Here is a 26,032-nt window from a genome sequence, read left to right as displayed (position 1 = left end):
AGGCACACCAAACGAGGCATTACTGTAAGCAAAGCTAACACCACTGATCAGCAGCAGCAAGGTGATGGTTCTCTACACTGAAATTCTTTGTCAATATATAGTTTGAAGCCGCACTGCCGTCTTCATAGTCAATGTGTTCATATAACTATCAAAAGCTGATTTCTTTAGAAATGCTGACAGTGTTTGGGTCCTCTATACCCAGTCAGATACGCTGCTAGATATTTCCTAAGACCTATCTTGACAGAAAAAGCAACATTTCTCGCAGTTTGGGAACTAGATGGACATCTAAACTCTTTAACCGCTAACTGCCAGATCCTAGAATTTTGCAAGCAATCCACTATTCCTTAGAAAACCTACAACTATACATATTCAGATCAATAAAAGCAATGACCTTCCTTGTGGGCTAATCTGCTGTGTAGACCAAATCCTCAACCCAAAACAAGAGGACTATAGACTCCATTCAGAATTCACCAGACAGACAAGGACAGAGGAACAAGTTTACCTGACAGGAGCTACTGGCTGGCTCATCTTCATGGTCCGAGTTTCCCCCTTCTGCCATGTTCTGTTCTGGATTTTTGTGAGGCTCCTTATTTGTTGGGGCCAGAAGCCAGGCTACGCTCTCGGGTTCTTTTTTCTCATCTGCATCTCCTCCTTCTTGCTCATCTGCATCATCACATCCCCTAAAGGCCTCCTCCCCTTTCCCACGTTCACTTCGCCTCAAAGTACACAGAGCTGGAACGACTGGCTCCCCAAACCTCTTCTTCTGGAGGAGCTGCCTCTGAGCCTGTTTCAGGCTTTTCTGGTAAACCTCAAGCTGGCACAAGATGACTTGGGTGTATTTGTTGGGATCCACCCCTTTAGGGCAGAATGGAACACCCCAGTAGTAGTGCACTGTGCCATGGTCCTCTTCTTGCTTGCATTCATCTGCCATAGGAAGGGTGCAAAGCGGTGGGGTGTTTTCTAACATGCCAGGCCTTTGCACAGGCTCCTTGCCATGCTCCAACTGCTGTCCCAGCTCAGCACCTGGATTACTGGAATGGTCCAAAACGCTGTGCTGCTGAGGCACTTTCTTGTGGGTTTTTGAGCAACCCTCAGGAGGGTCTGCTTCTGAGTAATTTGGGGGAAGCTGGTCTATGTTTTTGCCTGTTGGTTTTTGTTGGCCGCACTCTCTGGCAAATAGTCTGTGAGGTGCCAGTGGCCAAGCTCCCAGAGGCCTTTGGGGGAAAGTAGGACTTAAGGTAATTGGGTTCTCCTCCTCTAAACTGGGTGGTGTGTCACTAGAATCACTCCCTGCTGGTGAGGAAGGGTTTTCATTTGACCTTGCTAAAGTCGGACTTTTCCCTGGAGATACAATTATGCTAGAGACTAGCGAGCTTTCAACTATCTCCTGGCTTAACCTCGTCAGGACTACAAGGGGCCTCTTGGCAACATCTGTCTGTCCATTCTCATCAGCTTCGTTTCTGAGCGAGAGCGAGCTGCACTCCGAGCAAGGCGACTCCGAGCAAGGCAGCGGAGCAGCAAGGAGCTCAGAAGCCTCTTGCTCAGCTGCGTGGCTTTCCACTGGAGATGCTGGTGCCTGGGCAACAAGAGGCATGGCCGCTGCAGCAGAAGAACCAGAAGGCTGGCAACTCTAGCGGGGGAGGGAAACATACACGTAAGTGAGTTGCCTTCCCAAATGTACATTCCTAAATATTAACTCAGACTGACTGCTATTCTGCAGAATAGAAGACATACATGGACATTTCTACACACAGCTACAAAAAGATAGCTCAACGTGAAAGTAGCCATCAGCCCCCAATAAGTCCTTTGCATGATAAAGATTAACAAATGTATTGTTGCAACTTCCACCTTATCCAATCTATTTATGCCTTGCACGAGACTGGGTAGAAGTCCAGGTGGAACTTAATAAAGGCCTGCATGAGAAATGTGGCTTTTGCAAACAAAGGGACATAAGCAGGCACTTCCAAGGCGACAATTGCCCCACTCACACCGAGGCTCTCTGCAATGGCCTTTCTCAGCAATTCTTCTTCCTCCTCCTCTTGCGAGTTCAGATGCCTGGCTTCTTGCTCACTCATTTGCAGAGCCAGGGCAAACTGCTCATCTTCCGTCATCTCTGGAGAGAGCAAAAAAAAGAAAAGCTTAACACAACATGATGCAGCAGGCTCTCCATCTTGCACCTGAAGAAGGTGCCGAGGGACTTCCACCTCTACAGGGGGGGAAACTAAATTGGATAAAAGCTGTTACATCTCAGCTTACCTTGCTGTGTACCTCCAAAACTGGAACAGACAGTGCTAAATGCAGAGTAATGCCTTTTGTGCAATATCAAATCACTGAACCAAAGTCAGGGCATTTAGTTAAGGTTCCCATAGTGATCTCAACTCTGACTCTTTGGGTGAATTCGTCACAATGAAACATTTCATCACATAATCACCCAGCAGTGGCTCCTTTTTTGTACTTCTACATGCAACATGTGCATCAAAGACCACAGGGGGGGAAACGGGAGACTTTGAACACTGAACTGTGCACGAACAGACTTCTGATAAGCTACAGTCGTGCTAGCAGAGCAGAGCAGAGCAAAGTAAGCTCCTTTCCACTCCTCAACATTATTAACAACTTAAAAAATCACAACGCTCTGTGATGTATATTGCCATAGGAAAGCCTCCTGAAAGGTACAAGGTCATGTGCTGGGTTCTCCTAAAACTGTGCAAATGAAGGGTAGAAAAGGAACCTAGAGAAACCAGAGAATTATTCTCAAAAGAAAGACTGTCCACAGCCAAATACCCTTCTAGCATGCTCACCTCACTAGCAGCTCTCAAGCACGACCTTCCTTCTGCCCATACAAAGCTCATCCCTAAAGGATTTCCCAGGGCACCCTAAGAACCACAAGTGCCTTTAGAAACAAAGCCATTTGGGAAAACATCTATTCAGTGAGATTTCTGACCCATCCCTTTCACTCCGCTAAAAATATCTAAGCCTGAATAAGGGAATGAAAAAGCAACTCCAGCAGCTTCCCAGCTTTCTGAGGATTTGAAGAATACATCGAAGCCCTCTTCAGTCATCACAGGCTGACTCCAAGTTGTCCTCCCCAAGAAGCGCTGTCACACACAAATACCTCCTCTCAGCTCAAACAAAACTTCAGCCAAACCAGAGCACCTGAGCCCAAAATGCCACCTTCCGCAGTTCAGAAGAAAACAGAGAGGAGTTTTGAACCGACTCTGTTTGAACAAACTGTTCTGAAGAAACCTTCCCCATGTGATGGATGCCAGTCAGTTCCTTCATGCTCTAGTGACAAACATTTGGGGCTGCCAAAAGAATCAGAATACAGCTCCTCAATGGCTTCTTGGAACAAGGACCTTTCACAGGAGAAATGCAACCAGACCAGACCTTCCGTGTGAATCCCTGGGGATGATTTCTCCCCTTTCTGTTTGAAATGATGTTCTCACTGTAAGAGAAAGGCAGCCAGTTTGGGACGGGTTGAGAAAGAAACAACAAATATACTTTGTAATGCTGTCTGGACAGGTCACAACTGTACTGAAGCAACCATGTGATACAGTGCCGTTTTGTTTTGCCCTGCTGAGTGGGCATTTTCTTAACCAGGCTTTAGCTATTCTTTCTGCCATGTGGAACTAGACTGTGATATGTGTTTACAGGGGATATGTGCAGAAGTAAGCTGATTATTTTAATTTTTTCCTAGAGGTCTAACTGAAGTGAGGGCAAGTAAAAGAGAGAGCAAAGAGAAGGCCAACCGGTACTTTGGACCTAGGGGAAACTGCTGCTGTGCTATAGCTTTAAACACTGGAACATGGAAAGCTGTGCTCTTGTAACATACAGGGTTTGGATGTGATGAGTGTGTGACTACACAATGCACTGAGGCCAATTTTACTCAGCCACATGGGCGCAGCAAGGTTAGGAACATAGGAAGCTGCCATATACTGAGTCAGACCATGTATTATCTTCACAGACCGGCAACAGCTTCTCCAAGGTTGCAGGCAGCAATCTCTCTCAGCCCTATCTTGGAGAAGCCAGAGAGGGAACTTGAAACCTTCTGCTCTTCCCAGACTGGCTCTATCCCCTAAGTGGAATATCTTACAATGCTCACACTTCTAGTCTCCCATTCAAATGCAACCAGGGTGGACCCTGCTTAGCTAAGGGGACAAGTCATGCTTGCTGCCACAAGACCAGCCCTCCCAGGTTGGCATAGGTCCTGGGACAAAAGTGAAAACAGGCCCTGCATCTTTGCTGCAAAAGAACTGTAAGGATGCAGTGAAAAACAAAATATTTCCGGCACTCCTTTTCTCTCGCTCCTATGTAAATAATACAATACACTTCCTATGCACACAGGCATTTTCACACACAGACTTGCATGTGTGCATTCTCCTGGTTCAAAAAGTGTGTGTGTGTGTGTGTGTGTGTGTGTGTGTATATATATATATATATATATATATATACGTATGTACACACACACACTACATATATAACCTCCTAGAGAGGGCTCATTTTTTTTAAACCAAGATGAGTCCTCCGATGAGGAGCCAACCGCATGCCAGTAAGTTGAGATAGTGGGAGGGGGAGAGAAGAGTGTTGCCCGGCCAATGGGCCCCCTCCCTCAAAGACACTTGTTTCCCCGCATCTTGTTCAATTATAGCTAAGCCCCTGCTCAGCTGTGTCTGACAGAGAACCTGGCACAGCTCAATTACTAACAGAACATTTTAAGATGACTGGAGTTGGTCTACTCAGGATAATCAGCTGCAATATTGCATTTTGTAACACTGGCTGATTTTAACCCCTGCTAACTGGGCAAAGAGGCACCTTTTTAATGTGATTCTTTTTATTTAGCAGGGGGAGAGTAACTGGCCCTATCCAACCGCCAGCACAGCATCCCTCCAGTGATTGTTGCTGGTGTCTATCTTGTGTTTCTTTTTAGATTATGAGCCTTCTGGGGATAGGGATCCATCTTATTTGTTTGTTATTTCTCTATGTAAACCGCTTTAGAAACATTTGTTGAAAAGCAGTATATAAATATTATTTGTTGTTGTTGACAACAACCTAAGCACACTCAAACAGAGGTAGGATCACAATCATCATAGTTACCTATCCTAAGCCTCTCATTTTTATTTTATTTTAGCTATTCATATTCTGCTTTTCATTAAAAACCACAACGTAGGTTACATTAAGTAGAAGAGACAACAATAGACTGTAAAATCAATAAGACACAGTAAAATCAAACCATTAAGAACAGCAGTGATAACATCATTGCAAGCAGAATCGTACTAAACCAAATGCTTTCTGGAAAACAAAGGTTTGTCATCTGAAAGGGCTTTCTTTAGTGTCCACCAGCTGAATCTCTGCTAATGGCAAGCCCGCAAGAAGGGCCTCCAAGACAGATCAGGCAAGTTCATATGAGAGAAGGAGCTGCTTAAGGTAACCTAGCCCCAGATCAATGAGGACTTGATGAGGACAGATGAAAATCAGTACCTTGAATGGAGCCTGGAAGCATCCCGGTAGCCAGTGCAGTTGGAGCTAGTAGATCATCCCATGTTCCAGACACCCTGTTCCCACCAGTAATCTGACAGCTGTATTCCCTGTTAATTGGAGCTTCTGAACCGTCTTTCTAGGACAGTCCCACACAAAGTATATCCCAGTAGTCTAGCCTTGTGATGGACTGTTTTCCTGGGATATACCCTCAGTAGAAAGATTGCTTTGATACCAACTTAAGAGCACATTGCTCCTTCAAGGTAGGCTGCCACCAGTTGAAGACTTATCTAAAGCCACTGACCAGGCTCAGACATGGCTTAAATACCCTAGAACTCTCTGGCTTGAGACTTAACTGGCACTGTACCGCCAGTGTCCACAGAAACCAACTCTAGTATATTATTCTAAATACAAATCATCAGTAGCACATAGAGAAGAGTTTTGCAAGTAACACCCCAGAACCTATTAAAATCAGACTGAAGCCCATGTATAAATATATGAAATTTATTAAGAAATAAGAGTTGCAAACAGAATAAGAAATTGGGTTTAGGGAGTAAAGAAAGGAACACAAGAATGCAAAAGAAAATACAAACACATAAAATAACTGTCATGACTCCTACCAGAGATGGGGGTGGGGAGGTGGAGGTTGTTCACTAGGGCTGAATCCTTGTCCGTAAGGGATTCACAGTAGACTGCTACCATCCACTTTATCTTACTGTGGGACAGGCCCCTCTTTCCACACAAGATTCCTGGGAGAGGTTAAAGTGGCAAAACTCTCCCAAAAGAGGCTGAACAGAATTCGGCCTCCAAATAGCACTTACTTACATTTATATACCGCTTTTTATAGCCGGAGCTCTCTAAGCGGTTTACAATGATTTTTAGCATATTGCCCCCAACATTCTGGGTACTCATTTTACCAACCTCGGAAGGATGGAAGGCTGAGTCAACCTTGAGCCCCTGGTCAGGATCGAACTTGTAACCTTCTAGTTACAGGGCGGCAGTTTTACCACTGCACCACCAGGGGCTCATATGTCAAAGACATGCGACTAAGGCAGACCCAAAATGAAGAGTAGCACACTTCAGCAACAGGGGTGATTATTAGATTAAAAGAAAAAGATATAAGATGGAGGTAATGTTGGTTAGTAGGAAAGCCAATCAGGATGATGTGATTCTACCTGTTCTAGATGGGGTTGCACTCCCCTTAAATGAGCAAGTACGTAGCTTGAGGGTATTACTGGACCCGGCTCTGCTTTTGGAAGCTCAGGTGGAGGTGGTGGCCAGGGGTGCTTTTGCATGGCTTTGGCTAGTACGCCAGCTGCGTCCCTTTCTTGAGAAGGCAGATCTGGCCACAGTTACCCATGCCTTAGTCATGTCACGGCTGGATTACTGTAATGCGCTCTACATGGGGCTGCCCTTGAAGAATATCCGGAAACTGCAGCTAGTGCAAAATACAGCAGCTAAGGTTCTATCTGGAGCTGTCCAGTGTGATCATATCACACCCATTTTGGAAGAGCTGCACTGGTTACCAGAGTGTTTCCAGGTCCAATTCAAGGTGCTGGTTTTGACCTTTAAAGCCCTTAACCGTTTGGGCCCGGGATACCTGAGGGACCGCCTGCTTCTAAGGGTTGCTGCCCGCTTGATGAGATCATCTGAGGGGGCTCTGCTCCAGGTGCCGACAATGAGGGAGGCTCAGTTGTCATGCACATGGGACAGGGCCTTCTCTGTTGCTGCCCCCAGACTTTGGAATGCTCTCCCAGTGGCCATTCGTTCCTCAGATTCCATCACAGTTTTTAGAAAGCTTGTTAAATCTTGGCTTTTTATCTAGGCCTTTACATGATTGTTTCTATTGCTACTTCTTCGTGTACAGTTTTTATGTTTGCATTTTATATTTTAAATTATATCTGTTTTATATTTTCAGCTTAATAGTTTTAATTGTCATTTTAATTGGTTTTTTTTTAACTTTTGTAAACCGCCTTGGGATTGTTTTTAATGAAAGGCGGTATATAAATTTAACAACAGAAAACAAAACAAAACAGGATAATGGGCTAGATGGGCCTTGGACATGATCCAGTAGGGCTGTTCTTATGAAGTATCCTGGACTCAATGTATCCCACAATGCACCACACAACAAGCACAGTGCATTCAGGGATACCCCAATGAGACAGGCGCTCTAGGTCTCTGTGTGCACTTGGTCTGCAAGCACACAAACCCAGCACCGGGGTTAAAGGTGCACTCACACCCTTAACCTTGGCTAAAGGCCAAACTTAAAAGTGGGGTTAGGTGGGTGGGCAGCACCATGATCCATATGGAGCCCAGCACTGCACATGAGCAGCCTAACCCAGGCTGGGCTGCCCTAGCCTGGATTAGGCTGCCCGTGAGAACAGCCTGGGTGTCTCTCACAGCCATTTCTCCCTTCCCTGGCCCAGCAAAACAGAACACTGAAAACTCTAGACAAGAATTCTTCTGGCATGACAGAGAGAAAAATGAACAATGTTTATTCCAGTTCTGAAATTCACAGGTGCACTGAAAAGAGAGAAATTGACGCTTCCCACCCCCAATGAAATCCACAACTTGCACGACAGTGAAGAGGAGCCAGTCATCTCCCTGAGAGAAGCATGGCATCTGTTCTGTCGAAACCACGCTGAGTATCCCTAGCTATCATGTATTATTCTGCTTAACATCTGATCATTTCTAAATGCTGTCTGCAAACGCTCACAATTTGTGTGCGCTTGATGTTGATTACATTGGTCATAATTTATGATGATTAGAAATTCTAAGTATTGTGTTAGCCTCCTACTGGTGTGGGCAAACAGACTATTTAAAAACCTCGCAGACACAAAAATAGAAGCCTGAGCCTTGAGAAGCAAACACTGTCTAAACGGTTTAGCAGGTAGTCAGTGTAACCAATGTCCAGCAGGCAAGGACCGATTTGCAAGCCAATTTGGGGACAAGTTATGTGCAGGCACATAAGCGTGCGGAAACCCTGAAAGCTCCAGTATAATGCTGGAGGATGCCTTCCCCCCCTTTGTTAGTAAAAACAGCATTGTGCCATTGTTCCAAAGGTCGGCTTCCCGTTCACTGCACTCCTAGCCCACTGATGAGGTGCTAGAGCAGCCATTTCAAAGCTGTATGAAAACAACTTCACATGACCAACACAACCAATCCCACAAAGAAAACATGGGGAGGGGGTGTAAGTGGGTTTTTTGAAAGACATTACAGCCTTAAACAAATTAAACCATTTCAAAGGCTTTTTACATGCTAATATGGCAATTTACTAAGCAATTCATGTTTCAGTTTGACATTTGCAAAGCGAATTAGATGCAAAGCCTTAGCAATCTGAGTCCTAACACTAATATAAGATTTGCAAGGGGGGGGGGAGTGTTGGATCTATTATTTCATTCACTTCAAATGAAATTACAGTAGAATAAAAAGAGACCCTATATGTTTTAGGAAACAGATATCAGAAAACATTTAAAGGGAACTATTTCTGTGGGTCTGTGTATTTTAATTGTACAATGCCAGAATAGATGAATTTCAACTATAGTTCAAAGTTAAAAGTGATTAAAAGGACAACACCAGAAAGGAACAACATGCTTTATAACAATACAAACACTGAAAATACAAGATGTTGTCTAGCTTTGTAAATCAGCAGTAGATATGCGCCTTATTTTGTCTAGAAGCCGTGAACAGGTCCCCCATCACCAATCAAGCAATCCCACCCTCCCTAGGCAACCCCTTCTGCAAGAGGCCAATTTGTCATACTACTCCAGCAACCTTTTAAACACAGACAGTGATTTTTATTTCAAAGAAATGAACCTTAATTTGCCTAAAAATAAACACTAAAAGGCTAATTATAGTTTTTAATAAATAAAAGAGCAGACATGTAAGTGGATGTGCCTAATTAATTATTGCTAATTGACTGCTCTAATATAGTGATATGAGACCTGCATCCAAAGCAGCAAACTGAAGGAGGCTCACTACTTTTGTTCAGGCCAGCGCTGTCAGAGACCACTCCAAGGCCACAATCTACAATCTATTTGACTCGAGGACTATTCGCATGTTGTACGGGGCAAGAGGGAATTCACACCTATCTAAGGGGATCCAAAGCAAGTTTCAACATGGTACACACGGAAGGCCTCATACTCCACTCAAATGAATCCCTCTCACAGGGATCCTGTACAAACAGAAGATTTCACACATCTCTGCTCTCATCTGTGAATACGTGGGAACCCTTTGCTTGCTTGGAGTACTGAGTATCTACCGCCTCTTTCCTTCTTGCAAAAGAATTTTTGCAAACTGCCTGACATTTCCTCCACTTGGAGCAAAACTTTTCCAACCACTAGCTGGGGACTATTCAGAAATGTATTCCATATCCTCATTGAACCTACCTGCTGCATTCCAAATAAACATTACTCTCTATAAATTGTGTGAACCTTGGAGTATACTCAGCAAAGCACTGCTGGGAACAACTGAGGAGATGAAACCAACACTTGCTCTGTGAAACAATATCCATCTAGAAGTGCAAGATCCGGGAATGATATCAAAACCTAACTGCACTTTACCAAGCAAGCAGCTACAGTACGTTAGAGATAAGGCCAATTACTGACTAAATTACTGTCTTGTACTAGTTACAAGGGATGCGCATGAATGGCTCATGCAGGCGTGGGTGGGGCAGCTCGTGCATGTGCAGCGGCCATGTGCGTGCTGACGCTGTGCAAGCAGGCTGCAGGGAACAGCGCTGCAGCCGCCATAGCCTTTGCGAGTGCAAGCACCACATCCAGAAAAGTGGCTGGGTGGCAGTAAGGACCTGCTTGCTTGCTTCTTAAGGGAATCACTCTCCGGCAGGTGCCCAAGCCAGTTCAGTACTTCTCAAAGGAGGCACTGAACTGGCTCATACACATCCCTACTAATGATCAAACCAGTTGCTAGCCAGAATACGCCATGAAGAAGAAGCTCACTATGATATCTATGACCACCTACCATTACCTCAATATAAGGCTTAGACTGACAACAAGTAGCTTATGATAGCTCTCACTTTCTGCTCTTTACCCCTGACCCTAGGTGCCCTATAGGGCACCCCTAGTAAAGTCACCATATGAAGAACTGATCACTGGGCTTTACATACCCAACACCACTCAAGTCCTTTGCAAGCCCCTTCTCTTTTATGTCAGGAGATACGCACAATGATGCTTAGCTAGGTGATCATCCTGTACATTTGGAGAGCATGTGACAAAGGCCACTGTGACTGGGGATGATGGGAGTTGTAGTCCAACACCACTTGGGATTGGGAATCCCTGCCATGGAAAAAGAAAATGACTAGGCTGAGTTGCATGCCCTGAGCATAAATGTTCTGCAAAGGCATATACAACAACTGTGTGCATGCATACAGCACATGTGCGCACATGCACACACACACCCTCTCAGTCTCTAGTTCCCCTTTACCCAGCACATGTGAGACCTACGTGTAATTTTTCTTTTTGCTGCAAACTTCGTTCTATCCAGCTGCTGCTTTGTTCTTTTCTTCTGCAGACAGTGTTCCTCCTTTGACTCTTGCTGCAGGAGAAGAAATATGGTAAGTATATAAACTATGGAAAGTACTGCCATTTGCCACCCGTCCCCCACTCCTCCCACCTCACCTTCATCCAAATCTCCAAGACCCAAAAGGGAAAAAAATGAAGCAGCAGCAGCAGCAGCTGGCACAAAGGCAGACTCTTCAATGGGTGAGAAATGTGACTTTCAGACACTAATAAAAGAACACTCTGTAGCTATTAAAAGAGCCGTGTGATCAGTATAATGAGCAGCAAGAAATGGAGGCAAACGTGTGTAAATAGACAAGCAGAAAAGGACCATAAACTTCGTCTCAGTCTCTGCCATGCACAGTACCCACTGCATAGTATTTTAATGAGAATTTGTTTTGCCTTTACATTAAAAAAAAGTCATGAAGACTGGAAATAGAAAAGAAAGCTCTTCTTAGATCATTTGGCAGGCATGCCTAACAGAGCAGGATGCTTCCTTAGTACAGAACAGCTGGTAAGGTTTTACCCAGCAAAGCTGCTTCCTCAAAGAGAAAGGGTACTTGGTTAAAATTATTATTTTTCAAACCACCATCTAACAGCACTCACTATTAGACAAATCATTCTACCATGTATCATATTGCAGTGTGGTAACCCCATTACTCCCATAACCAATACTTATCCTTTGAGGGGAGGGGGTCATGTCCATCAAAACAGCTATCATGCAACAGCCTCCCTGAACTGTCAAGTAAATACATTTTCAAGAGTCAACAGTATAAGCATTTGTCAGGGACAGTTAAGGTCTAAAAGATGTAACAATGGAAGCACAATTGCCAGCCATATCCATGCAGAGAGAGTGCAGGAGAAATACTGAACAAGATAGACATGGCTACACAGGAATCTTTTTAATGATTTAAGAGACTAAAACGGAAACTGACCAGAAGGGGCAAGGGAGACAGACTGCGACAGTCAAGTATACTGGGCCAGCACAAGTGTATGCCTGAACAAAATCAAAAAGGAAAAGGCCCTAAGTGAGTTGCAAGTGGCAAAAGATAACAGAAACAACCCTAAGGGGGTTACAAGTATGTTCAAGAAAGATATTCTGGATCTGTCACTCACCTCAGAAAGAGAGACTGACAGAACATTCGTATGATTAAAATGACCGTGAAAATGCTTAATACAGGAAGCTGCCTTCTACCAAGTCAGACCCTTGGTCCATCTAGCTAAGCACTGTCTGCACTGACTGGCAGTGGCATTCCAAGGTTTCAGGCAGGAGTCTTTCCCAGCGCTACCTGGAGATGCTGCCATGGGCTGAACCTGGGACCTTCTACATGCAAAGCAGATGCTCTACCATTAAGCTCTGGCTCCATTTCCCCTCACCTCTACCTCTCTCTGGTGGGTTTGTTTTTTTGTTTTTTGTCTTTTTTGTTTGTTTTTTGTTTTTTGCGAAGTATCTGTTTTGCAAAAAGAAAAAAACCCACCCCCAAACCCCCACAGAAACAACCAGTAATACTGACACAAAAATAGGAACAACACAAAGTTAGTATCAGAAAATAATACTTGGTCAATTGGCTTGCAACATTGATTACATTTGAGAATTCAAAGAGAATTGATGTGGTTCTCAAGACCAAAGAAGAGCGACTACAGGACCATACTTTAAAAATGGGAAGGAAGGAAGACCCAAAAATTCAAAGCTAGGAGGTGTGGGGGGTGGGGTGGAAGAAGATGATGGAGCAAGTAGTAAATCAGATGCCCACATCTGGAGACAAATGCAACCAATCGCAGATAGCAAAAGAATGGTTATGTATAAGAGAAATCATGCCAAACCAAATTAGCTCTCTTCTAGTCAATTAATTCATTCAATAGGCAGGGGAAATACCTAGGCATGGAATTTAGAGCCCATCTCTTTCTCGCTCCCTCTCCCACACCCGTGGCTGAAGAAGCACCACAAACATATGGAGCTCATGCCCATTCTATAGTAAGAAATAGTGAAGCCCTGTTACCATGCACAAGGTTGCCTTGTGGTCCCAGATATCAACAAGGATATTGATCCAGTCCCAAATCACAGCCTCTTAAGCAAGCATGAATTATATGAACTAGATGAAACCACCATAAAGTGGATACGCAAGTGGCTAAAAATAACTGCACTCACAGGATAATAATGAATTAATTGACATAAAGGAGAAAAGAGGTAGTAACTGGAGCTCTGCAGCAGTCAGTTCTGGGGCCTACACCATTTAGCTTCAGAAATAACGTCAGTGAAAATCTCGAGAGTGCGTGTATCAAATTTCTGGGTAATACCAAACTAGGACAGGAAGGGATTTCACAGATGATATGCTAAACATTGCAAATGATCTGAAAAAACTTAGAGAGAGATGAATTAATAGTAATATAATATGTAATATAATAGTAATATAAAATGAAGCAAAACTCAATGGCATGGTGTATGTGTGTGCATACACTTGTGCACAGAGCGGCAGCGGGGAGAGTATAATCTGTTAGGTAGTGGCACTTCCGAGAAATCAAGGACACAAGTAGTTTAGGAAGAAAATGCCTAAGGCTACCTAAGAGGTTTGTAGCAGGCTGGATAGGAACAAATCAATTCTAAACAGTAGTAGTAGTAGTGCAAGCAAACATGCCTGCAAATATATCATAGATACGGGTCATCCTGCTTCAGGGCAGGAGACTGGTTGGCTGACGTCCCTTCCCATTCTGACTATATATCACAAGAGTTCTGCCAATACTAGATTATGTTCAAAGTCCCTTTTAATGGTATGATTCAGTGTATTCACAGATATCAATTCTGGTAACGTGATTTACATATAATGCACAAATTCTTGTACTGTTCAGACCATCACCCCCTGGGGGTACAATGATTTGCTCCCAGACATGCATTACAGAGCAGCTGTTCCAGAATGGCTACTGTTAAACCTGGTGCTCAAGTAGTTCTCCCAGCCAGTCTTTCTGCTTAATATTGATGTGAAAGGGTCTGTCCCTTTCACACCACCAGTGTCTGATTTCTTCTCACCTTCCCCAGATCCATAAGCTATATTTCTGCAGAGCAAGTTTAAGTTTGTGAATTTTTGTCCATGTTTCCTAATCACTCCTGGCCCTGTTGAAATGCTATTTTGCTATGGCATGCACTTGCAGCTTCTCACAATTTGCCATCATCTTTGGATTTCCTGAGTGTACAGATTCTGATCATTAATGTAGATGTTTAAACAGAGGCAACCCTGACATCAGTTCCTTCCTCCTCTGTGCTGTTACTCAGAATCAGATTCACCACTGTTTTCTGCTACCCTTTTGTCTACTGTTTTTAAAAAATCACATCCCAGGAGCATGCCTAGACAACTAACTACAAGGCATAGCATTATGTGATTCTTCAAATCCCAATATGCACGTTTCTTCATGGCTTTTAAAATGACCAAAACAAGCAAGCCATTTAGTACGGCAGAAGTTATTCCCCAACCTCTTCCCAGTCACCTTAGAGACAGTATCCATCTCTTTTCCCCAGTACCTCCTAGCTTTAATACTCCCCAGCTAATGCTGTTATAAAGTGCCTATTCCTTCTCAGATCCAAAGCGAAAATAAGGCGTGTTTTCTCTCTCTGGAACACAGTTTCTGTGCCCAACACACTTTTGAGCACAGAGCAGTGGTCTTGGCAAGTCTTCTACTTAGCTATGGGACCAGCTGCTTAATCTCCCCTACCAGACCTAGAGACAGCACCCTGCTTGTAGTCTGAACAAAGACCTGAAAGCCCCATTCCTCTTCCCAAAATTCCCATAAAGACTTCCCCAACCAGCAGTTTCCTCTATGCTGATTAGGACTCCAAAAGCTTTGCTTTGGGACTCCGTTCTGAGGTTATTGCTTCTTCCTGCCTTGCCCTACACTGTTCCCTCTGCCCTGTTATTTCCTTCAGCCACTGCTTGCCAGTATCTCTGGAATAGTATAACCCTGGCTCTAGATTTTTATTTTGCCCAGGCCCAACACCTAAGCAACCCATGAATCCCCACCGACTAGTTGAAATAGTCTAGAAGCTAATTAAGTCTTCCTTCCTCTACCCAGCATTATGGCTCTGCAAGTGTCATGACATCCACCCAGAGACAGAATCGGACCCTGAGGAGGCAGGGCCAGCACTAGAGCCAGCCCCAGACCTTGACACCCAGGCCAGAGTTTGAAGCAGCACCGAGTTCCCTTCAAACAGCACCCTCAAAGCCTGAGCTCTCTGAAACAGCACCCTTGGCGCCCAGGCCCCCTGAAAAGCTACCCCGACCACTACCACTGCACTCCCCAGTATCTGCAGACCAGTGCTGCAAACAAGCTAGACCCGGTCAGACAGAGCGAGGAGGAGTGCCAGGCTCCAGAAGGCTGCCCTCGGAAGGCTTCCACTCTCCAACTGTGGCCAGAATAGCTTGCTTCCTTGGAGTGCTCCAAGGTCGCCTGGCCTGGCCTAGGCTAGCAGCTTTCGATGTTACTATGTAGCACAGAGCAGCCTGCCTCCTAGAGATACTCTGGATTTTGCCTTGCCTTCCTGCTCTCCTGCCTGTATTTCTTGCCAATATTCTCACAATGCACTCCATATTTACTGTCCCCCCACGCTTGTAGAAATTAGACTGAAAACTATACTGAAAAAAAGTTCTTACTGGATACAGGGTGCAGGAAAAAAAGAATACAGTTTATGAGCATCTGTGGAAAGCTGCAGGCTAGACATCCAGCAATATTAGTAAATAAAAACATTTCTCTCATTTTGTCAGGTGTATTATTCTCATAACTGAAACACTGTTCACATTCTGTGCCAAAAAGTAAATTCTAAATAATTCATATTCTATGCCAAGAAAACCCAAATTCTACACTTTTGATAAGCTGTACATATCAAGCAAATCCACACAAATCAGATTAACTTGAATTGTTTATGTCAATCGGTGTGTGTGTGTTTTAAAGCACTTGAACTGCCCCTCTTTTCGACACCTTCAGAGGCAGAAGGAAACTGGGCAGGAAGACACTTCATAACAATAGGCAGGGGATAGATACAGAACTCTATGTAAGGTAGAGAAGCCATGGTCCTCTTTTGCAGTCATGTGAACTGGAAACTACATATGCGGGTGAATATCAATGCTAGCTGTGGTCCATATTTCTCACCCTTTAAACAATTCCCCCAGTCATTCACCTCATTATTTGCAGATCCAAGAGAGGTATAGGATTAGGGTGATACAGAAAATGCCTGCTGACCACAGTGGAGACTGGTATTCCCCAGTTACCACAATTCAATTTACACCTTTATTTGGCTATCCTTCAACACAGAAGCAAGAAATGTCAACACACAGTGCTATATGTGTCCCAAATGCTTCAAGAATATGGGCCATTTCAGTTTGATATTCGCCAAACTAACACACCATACTTCTCTCTTACACCCCACTTCCGCTACTATAGATCCAATACCAGTAGTACAAAATCTTCTCCATGCACAATGGAAAAGGACTAGCCTTACTATATGAGAGACAGCCTTCCAGCTTGAGAGAGCAATCAGAAGAGATGCGTACTCCAGTGTTAGAGAGGGAAGTGCATCATTTATTGCTGCAGAGGGGCCTAATAGTGTCTGCCATGGAGGGGGGGCAGGCTGCATGAGGACTTCTGTGCTCACGTGATACAGCATGGGAGCACTCACCTTCACCTCCCCACACCCAAGATTCTTGAGGATACCGATATTGGTGGTGAGGTGCTTCACACATACAGAAGGTGGGTTCACACATACAAAAGCACCTGAGGTGGGACAGTAATGGCTGGTGCCAGTGGGTCTGGGGAACAGAGAATGAGCTAAAAGCTGCATCTCTGGATCTCTATTCCTGCTCAGGCATGGGGTGAGAATTGAAGAGAGAGCGCCAACCGAGGTGGGGTGGGAAGAGAGACCGAGATGCCACTGGCAATCGCTGGACTGGGGTGAGCTTCCAGTTCCCTGGGAACGCACACTCCTCGAGCAAGCCTCTACTTCTGCCATGATGGGTTCAGATGTCACAACCAACCAATCTCGGCATATCCTGCCTTACTTCCCTCAGGGAATGTGATATCCATAACTTACGTTTGAAGTAAGTTACAGATGTCAGGTTCTCTGGGGTGAGTTTGGATGTCACAAGCAACCTCGACATATCGGAAGCTGGGATGGAAGTAGAGGCTTGTGCAGGGAGTACACGGTTCCAGGGAACCAGCTGCTTGCCCCAACCTCAGGGGTCACCTTACATGTTAACCCACCCTTCATGATGTCATATGCAATACCCAACAATGCCCCTGACTATATCCCAACACTCACAATTGCTATAGGAAGCCCAGCTGAGGGGGAAACCACATTTTCTCAATGACAAAAAACTGCAGATTCAGTGATGGGGAAATGTGAAACAGGAAAGAAATGTAAATCCCCTCCACTTTTTATTATGAAAGAGTGGAAGTCCCAACAGACTTTGTATATGATCTGTTGTACCGGATAGTTACAGTCCAGGACCTTCTGTAGTGAATCCAATTAATCTTCATGTCTACACACGCGCACACACGCACACAGTTTTCAGTGACTGGGATTTTTAAAACCATACTTATTTAATAAAACCAGAAAATGAAAAACACTATTTAATTAGGTCTTAGATCTGCTCATGGGAAGCTTTTGTTTCTAGTGGGAGAAAAACCCTTAATCCAGAAGTACTCTACATCTATGCTGGCAAGGATGGCCTTGAGATACCTTCACTGAATGCAGAGAGGAAAAGAAATCAACAAAGGCAGTGGGGCTGCTCTAATCTGACCCAACCTTTTAATAATGCTCATCCGCCTAGGAGAATATCAACTACTCAAGGGACCATTCAACCAACTGCCTTTTTAATAAGATCGCTAGTCCAAAAATAATCTTAATCAATTAAATATCCCCAAACTGCATCCAACACTGCTACAAGGTCATTCCTAATGCAAAACTTACAAGGAAAACTAATGGTTATGCTTGATTTGATCTGTGCAGTGTACATCTCTGCTCACAGTGAGAACTCTGGATAAAAGTATCCCTTTCTTTTCTCTGGGCTAAAGCTTTTAAAATATCACAGCCAGAAGTAATCTATGTTGCTTTCTCCACATAGGGATCTACAGTTTAATTTATGCTTACAAGCAATTTCAGTGTAAGCCTTGTCCAGAGATCACAGAAAGAGATTAGCTCTTAAACACTCCACACATTTTAATGCAAGACCGGCTTCTCTTACCACTGTTTCAAGCCTGATGATTTGAAACAGGTAGTGGGGGTTGGGGTGTGTATGTGGGATGAACAAATTCTTACAACCCAACCTTAAACACAATGATTAGAAAATAAGCCCCACTGAAATCACTTTAAATAAAGGTCTTCATATCTAAGCCCATAATTCAATTATCTCAAATCTAGATGTGCACAATATTAATACATCCAGTACTGACATATGGAGCAGAATCTTGGACAACAATGAAGAAAAAAAATAAGAACAAACATTGATGATATCTGAAAACAAAATTATCAAGAAAATCTTGGGTTATATCAAGGAAAATGAAACATGTTGATGAAGGATTAAAAAAGAAATAAAAGTCACTATGGGCAACCAAGCATAGTAGGGGAGATGAAGGCAAATTTATTACAGTAGTACAGACATTTTCAACATATGGATAAGCAGAGAACAGTAAAAATAACCTTTGAAGGAACCCCCACACCCTAAGAGCCGATTCAGGCAATTAGTTCAGAGTGTGTCTTTGCTCTGTTTGAGCTTCCACAGGAGAGTCCTGCAAATTCTGATTTCAAGGCAGTGGTGGTGCTGTGGCGGGCAGCTGTCCACCCCCATTTAAAAAATATACTGGAGTGAATGTGCTCTGCTGCACCAGAGAAAGTACTATAAGCCTACAAAGAAGGGTCCCACCAGGAGCTAAAACTGTATCTTAAGGCAAGTGTGGAGAAGCTTTTGTTAATTTCACCTTGGCAGCAAATTCACTAGAGCATCAAGGCAAAATTGGAAGTCTGACTGCCAGGAGTAAAACTGACAAGTGGCTGTATGAACTGCGCCTGGCAAAGAAGAGATGTGAGCTTAGTGGCCATGCTGGGTAACAGCACACCCAGTTGCAGATTTTGGGTTTGTTTGTTTGTTTTAAGGGACAATTTTCCTGTAAATTATATAGAACTGAGGGGTCATGCGGTGGGCTTTATGCAACTGCAGGATTATAAAGCCTGTAAAGGAAATGTTAAAATGTAAACAGGGTGAACTGGGGAAGGAAAGAAGCAAAGCAAGGTGGGCTGCCTGGACACAATGCTGGAGTGGGAGTAGAAGCCACAACTGGCCAAATTATCCTGTCTGGATCTAGATCTAGAAACCACCTCTTAACTGCCCTATCTCATGACCATCCTCCACTTCTGTCTCCTTCCCTTATCAGGGTAAATTGGCCTTCTGTGAAGTTTCGTCAAAAACAGAGCAAGGAATTCTGAAGAAATCATCAAAGACTTCACAATAACTCCTTCTTCCCTCAATTCCCAGTTGCTTCTTCCCTTTCCTTCAAACTACCTATTCTTCCTTCAATTTTCTCCCTCTCAGTCCATTCCCTACTCTGTGCCATTCCTTCAGTTTCTTTGCCTTTGGGCTCTCAGTCCTTAAATCCTGGAACCTCTTCCCAATCTTCAGTTTTCAACTCCAGCAAAACCAACAACTCTCTACCCTCACAGAATCTGGACTGTGAACTCTTTACTTCCTTGAATCACAAGTACAGCCAATCAGCATCAAAGGCCTTACCACACAAGCAAAACACAATATACATACTGAAGAACAGAAGTCAAAATTCAGAGAACAAGCGTAATTACACGTACAAGAGAAAAATCAATGTCCCATTAACAAAATGGGAGATAATTGGTCGGATAATGGCTCAGCTCAGAAAAATCTGCATGGTTCTAGGGAACCATAGCCTAAATTACACGTGCTGCAATGCTGATCTGAGCAAAAGACGATGTTATACTATCAAAGCTTTGGAAGCTACATCCATAAGACAGGAAATCATGGTCTGAGTCAGTTCCATTCTAGTCAGGCCTTAGTGTGGAAAATAATTAGGAGGAGAAACCAATGAGAACTGGAAAATAAAGACTTACTAGAAAAGGTTGATTGTTAGGTGGGGAGATGACAACTGCTTCCCGAATGCATGTAATGTTTTTGGTAAAGCTGCTCCAGTAGAAAGGTAACTAACAGGAAGTACTGGACTTTTATCAAAGGAGGAAAGATTTAGAACATCAGACATTACAGAAACTGAGAGTTTAAAAGGGAGAAAGCATTAAGAACATAAGAACAGCCCTGCTGGATCAGGACCAAGGCCTATCTAGTCCAGCATCCTGTTTCACACAGTGGCCCACTAGATGCCGCTAGGAAGCCCACAGTCAAGAGGTGAGGACATGCCCTCTCTCCTGCTGTTGCTCCCCTGCAACTGGTACTCAGAGGCATCTTGCCTCTGAGGCTCGAGGTGGCCTATAACCACTAGACTAACAGCCATTAATAGACCTATCCTTCATGAAATTGTCTAAGCCCATTTTAAAGCCATCCAAGCTAGTGGCCATCACCACATCCCATGGCAGAGAATTCCAGATTAATTACACACTGTGTAAAAAAATACTTCCTTTTGTTGGTTCCTAAAATTCCCGGCCTTCAAGTGTCATGGGATGACTCCTGGTTCTAGGATTGAGAGAGAGAGAGAGAGAGAGAGAGAGAGAGAGAGAGAGAGAGAGAGAGAGAAATGTCTCACTGTCCACTCTCTCTACTCCATGCTTAATTTTATACAACTGGATCATGGGATGACTCCTGGTTCGAGTGGGGTGTGTGAGTGTGTGCGAGAAAGAGAGAGAAAGAGGAAAATGTCTTTGTCCACTCTCTACACTCCATGCATAATGTTATAAACCTCTATCATGTTTTTCCATAGTCGCTTCTTCTCCAAACTAAAAAACCCCAGATGCTGTAGCATTGTCAAGGTGCTCCAGGCCCCTGATCATCTTGGTTGCCCTCTTCTGCACAATGTCCTTCTTAAGATACAGTGACCAGAACTGTACACGGTACTCCAAATGTGGCCACACCATTAGGGTGTTTTTTTTATAAAGTATCTTGACCATTGGATGTATTTCAGTAGAGATAAAGATCTGTTAGGTATGGTTAAGATACTTACTTACTTAATAAATAAATAAATAATACTTAAGGGCATAGCCTAGATCTGGGATGGACAACAACCCTGCTATCTGGGAAGGGATGAGTCACATAGTCAATCAGTAACAATGAAGTGACAGACTGCTTTCTTGTATCATAGATTTGGTAAGTATCACAGAATTGTAAGTATCACAAATTACATGTAGGTAGGATGGAAAGACAGGCAGAGAGACAGACTGACCCTCAGGCAGTGGAGTGTCACAGCAAAGAGCAACACAGTGTGCAGATTATATGGTGTTGTTACACAACATATTAAGTTGTTGTTACACAACATACTGAGACTCCTTTTCAGCTGCAAAATTATCTGATTCTAGGGGAAACTCTTTTATTTCTCTTCATAGTACTAGGTCATGAAAATATGTTTTCCCTTGGATAGAACCAAGGCCCTCAGGCTGTCTGTCCTCTTTAACAGAATGCATTAAGTCAAACATGGTAAGCAAATATACCTCCAGGCTCTCTCTTAATCCCTTCAGCAGGTAGACTCTGTGTGTCTGCAAGGAGATGTTAAAAGGAATCAGATGTGCACTGGATAAACAACCAACTATTGCAACACATCAAATTCCAAGTTGCAGGACCAACACCAGCTGCGCAGTCTGTACTGCTGAACTCACTATGTGAGTGCAGGAATCCCTTTCCAAAACTGACAGCTGATTTTTAATGGGATATTTCATCCACTAAATCTCCAAACTGAAAGCCAATTCAAAGATGCAGAAATAGAATGTGGTAAGAGTCCTTGACTACACCACTTTGGTCTGATGGTGAGGGATTGTATGTTTAAATGCTCCCACACAGAACTCACTGCATGTGGAAAAAATCAGGAAGAAGTCGCCAGCACTGTCATTCTGTGGGCTCCCAGAAGCCTCTCTGCTTATGTCTGGGACTACAGGCTTATAGTTCCCACTCTTAACATGCTCAGGAGCCTCACAGGATTGTGGCCTCCCAGTTTGTTGGCACATGGGGACAGGTCACTTAGCAGGCAGTGGGATGATCACCCCCAGGTTCACCAGCTACCAAGCGAACTGAAAGGGGATTAGCCTCACACCTTTCCCTATGTTGGGAATGTCTAAACAGACCCCGAGTTAGTTTTCGAGTTAACCCCACTTCAAGGTCTCTCTGTCCACAGATTGACCTCTGTGATTGCCTCAAACAAGCTAACACTAATGATCTCAGCAGGAAAGCAGATAAGGCACTGTCAACACTACTCCCATCCCCATCACAAAAGAGCTAAGTGGGCAATAGGAACCCAGGAGATGCGCTCATTAAAATTACTGATTGGTTTACCGGGTCCTTCCGACCTGACAGATATCGTCCTTGCACATCCCTCCAGTCCATTTACATACAGGTTGTTCTTGACCATTTGTGCCATTGTGTTTCAGCCAGCACACCCAACAAAGACAATGGATTCTTTTGGGATCCACCATAATTTCCCTTCGAAGGAAGGAGGAGCGGCCGGTATTTCGCCTCAGGGCACATTTTGGGCTATAACTGGCCCTGGTTTCATGAACTACTGTGCTTCATTTGGTCTGTACATCTTGGGAGTCACCTACTGTTTGGGCAATTGACCTGACACCAGCCATAACACCAAGCTGTGTCTTGCTCTTCATGCCATTCCTGCTCTCAGCCTCCAGATGAGCCTTTCTCGCTGGCCCAATCTGCCCAGCATGCCTCGCTGCTATGAGAAGCTGGCTACACGAGGACAGGCACCTTTTAGTTTTACTCCTGCTGCCTAACTCCTGAACTGTATTCGGTCCTCTGAGGTCCTTCAGTGGCACCTGAGCCACGAGGGTCCAATCACCACTAAACGGAAGGACAAGGTTGTATTATGATAACCACTGCACCCCTCTGGGCTCTTCCTATCCCTGCTCTTTCTAAAATCCTAAAACCTGTTTATTTAAAGCCTTCTTTTCTCTAGCCAGCCTGGAGTTAATCTAACTCAGACACCAAGCTCAAATTGCCTCTTTGCAAGTTATCTGCTTAATCTCTGCAACGTATTTTAGTAATAATAGTACCTTAATCAGCTCTTTTCTCTGCTGTACCCCTAATCCCTCAATAAATCAACTGTATTCATGAACCTGAACTTACTCTGTCAGTTCATTTCCCTGGGACCAGAACTTTGCACCAATTTATTCTGACGTGGGACTGCTCCACTTTAGCTCACTAATTCCCTCACACAAACCGGAACGCATTTAGGGGTGTTCCATCAATCACTCCAGAGCAGTTCCATTAACACCTAAACAAAAACCCTCCTTTTTAGGGCACATTAGCTCCAGAAATGTATCACAATGTGGACAATACACAGAACATTTTCACATTCTGCTCATGTCACAGCAGCTGGCAGAGTTGTTCAGGGTCATGAGAGGGCTAGTAAGTAAGTACCTCTCCTCCCTTGAATTCCAGCGGGTAACCTGGAACCATTGATTACCCGCTGTGATGTGTTTAATGACTTATTTGTGGGAAAAGGAACATTGGTTCTTACTGTGTTCTTTTCCCCAGGGTTCATAGGCCATCCTGTACAATTGGATTGTGTTTGAGGCATGCGCGAATCAGACAGGAAGTAGTCAAATTTGCTTCCGACACCAGAGGGCGCCAATCGTGAATTCCGTGACTCCATTTGCAAAGAGAGCAGAGAGATAATGACAGTGTAGAGAAGTAAAAAAGGCATTGGTAGCCTAAATAGGAAGAAGATTAGCACAAATAGCATAGAATAAGAAAAGTTTTAGAACACAGGGAAGGGATTTCCTAAAATCGTAAAATTGTTTTTAATCTGACTTTTAAATTTTTTTTATTTTATTACTTGTATCTGTGTCTATCTTATTGTTGTAAGTCACCCCAAGCAGTATTGCACTGGAGGGGAGGGGTATAAATATTTTTAATAAATTAATAATAATAATAATAATAATAATAATAATAATAATAATAATAATAATAATTTGTCTTCTGTAGTCTTAAGTTGTCCCTGGCCTTCTGTGCTAAGGACTGAGTTTAAAACCAGTTGGGCTACTGGAGAATCTACTTATGGAATGGCAATTAGTGACTGGATCTCCTGTGGGAGAGAGTACATCTTTCTAGGACAAGCTCCTACAGATTGGGAAGAAACTAGGGCCTTCCACTCCACCATCATTACATTTTTAAAAATGGGAGAGAAGGGAAGACCTGGCTTAGGAGTAGATGAAAGAGGGAACACCTCCTGATCTAGGGAGGAGGGGTCCTGGGTAGCCTCTACCGTAGTCACATCCTTGATGGTTCATTTTAATTTGGCCAGGAGGACTTCAAAATCTGCTGGTGGGGGACGGGGGGAGGCAGGGTGAAATGGAGGTCTGTTCAGGAGTTTCCTCCACAGAGAATCTGCCTTCTTATTTCCCTGGAGTGTCTGGATAGGATGAATGGTCTGAGGAAGAAGGGGACAATGACTCCAATGCCACAGGGGCAGAAGGACATGGAGATTGAATGGGTATTCTGGGTCCATCAGAGGCTCAGGGGACTGGAGGTGGAGACTTGCGCACCTCCAGGGGATTTGGTTGGGAAGACCTTTTGGGGGGAGGTGGCCAAAAGTCAGGCGTAGGGGATCTGGAGGGATCTGGAGGCCCGTCTATTGAGCCTCGGAACCCTATGCCTAGGGATAAACTTGCCCCTTTCCCATGAAAGGGGGCTAGAATCTGGGGAGGATGGAATGTTTCCATCTCCTCTGGGGTTCTTAGCGGGGGCAGGGAAAATGGATGGGTTGGGATAGCTGAGGAGGCTGTGGGTTAGTGGGTAGGACAATAGCTTGGCATTGTTTCACTATAAAGTCCTTGAGCCATTCGGCCACGTCCAGGGGCAGTACAGGATTGGGCCCGGCGGGCCTGCTGGGCAGTCACCAACTGGGTAATGGGGAGCCTCCACCACTCAGTATGAGGTTAGATCGGGCAAGGTCAGCAGAGCCAGTTCCTGATCGCTCAGTCCTGGAGCAGGGTGTAGAGGCTGTAGCGGAGGCTGGTCAAGGGGCTTTGGTGCTGAAGGCTTTGTCAGCAGCTGCGGGGACTGGCGTGGAAGCCAGCATGCTTGGGCATGGTGCAGGCTCCTCTCTGGGGTCTAGCTGGTCTGCTGGCTGAGAAACGAGTGGTGAAGCCAGGACCGCAGGAGCCTGGGGTGATGAAACCGGTGGAGAAGGCATGAGCAGAGTCTGAGGCTCCCCAGTGCCTCCCAGAATTGGTGAGGCAGGGGTAGCATCTCCGATGGTGGTGTTTCCCTGCGGCATCTCCTGGGTCTCCTCATGAGTAGGGGTAGGTGCCACGGAAGCTTTTGGGCACAGACTGCCTATACGATTAGCCACTCACTAAACCTCAGAGGACAGCGATGCGGGTCTTTAAAAAAGATTTTTTCAGCTTGTGAGCTGCTTCCTTCATATGTTTGTTTTTTTTTTTTTTTTTAGTGCCTTTTTGCCTGGTAGAGCCTCTGACGTTATCATCCCCGTCACAGTGGAGGAGGCAGTGGGAAGGCTAGTAGGAGAAACTGATCTAGGGAAGGATGGGAGCTCCATCGGGTGAAGTTTTTGGAGCTTACCCTTGCCCTCAGAGAGAGAGAGAGCGCCCTGGAGCATGCCCCCCATGTGGGAAGGATCTATGGGGAGGGGAATGTTGAGCCCAACGGGAGGAAAAGAAAGGCAAAATGTTTTGAAGTATGCCGATTAGCTGAATAAAGAACTTTTTTAAAAAAAATAATGTTTTGGTCTTCTTCCTAATTGTAGCGGCTCCCTTCCCACCTCAACACAATCTGGGAGGGGGAAGGGGGAGGTAGAAGGCCAGGAAGAAAGGAGAGAAAGGAAAAGGCTCTTAGCTGGTAGTCAAAAAAACA

The 26,032-nt window shown here is 44.4% G+C and overlaps 1 protein-coding gene across 5 annotated transcripts in view; it reads right to left on the bottom strand.

Moving 5' to 3' along the window:
- UIMC1 (ubiquitin interaction motif containing 1) overlaps positions 1 to 26,032 on the bottom strand; it is an 85,171-nt gene that overhangs the window by 34,514 nt on the left and 24,625 nt on the right. For all 5 annotated transcript variants that reach the window (XM_053292811.1, XM_053292812.1, XM_053292808.1 and 2 more), the window contains exons 3-5: positions 10,935 to 11,025; positions 1,989 to 2,113; positions 503 to 1,630 (exon numbers count right to left, since the gene is read on the bottom strand). In XM_053292811.1, coding sequence (XP_053148786.1) covers positions 503 to 1,630; positions 1,989 to 2,113; positions 10,935 to 11,025 — 1,344 coding nt within the window. The remainder of the gene's footprint in view (positions 1 to 502; positions 1,631 to 1,988; positions 2,114 to 10,934; positions 11,026 to 26,032) is intronic.

This window comes from Hemicordylus capensis, chromosome 2, assembly GCF_027244095.1.
Source record: "Hemicordylus capensis ecotype Gifberg chromosome 2, rHemCap1.1.pri, whole genome shotgun sequence".
NCBI lineage: Eukaryota > Metazoa > Chordata > Lepidosauria > Squamata > Cordylidae > Hemicordylus > Hemicordylus capensis.
This window is presented reverse-complemented; position numbering and strand designations above follow the sequence as displayed.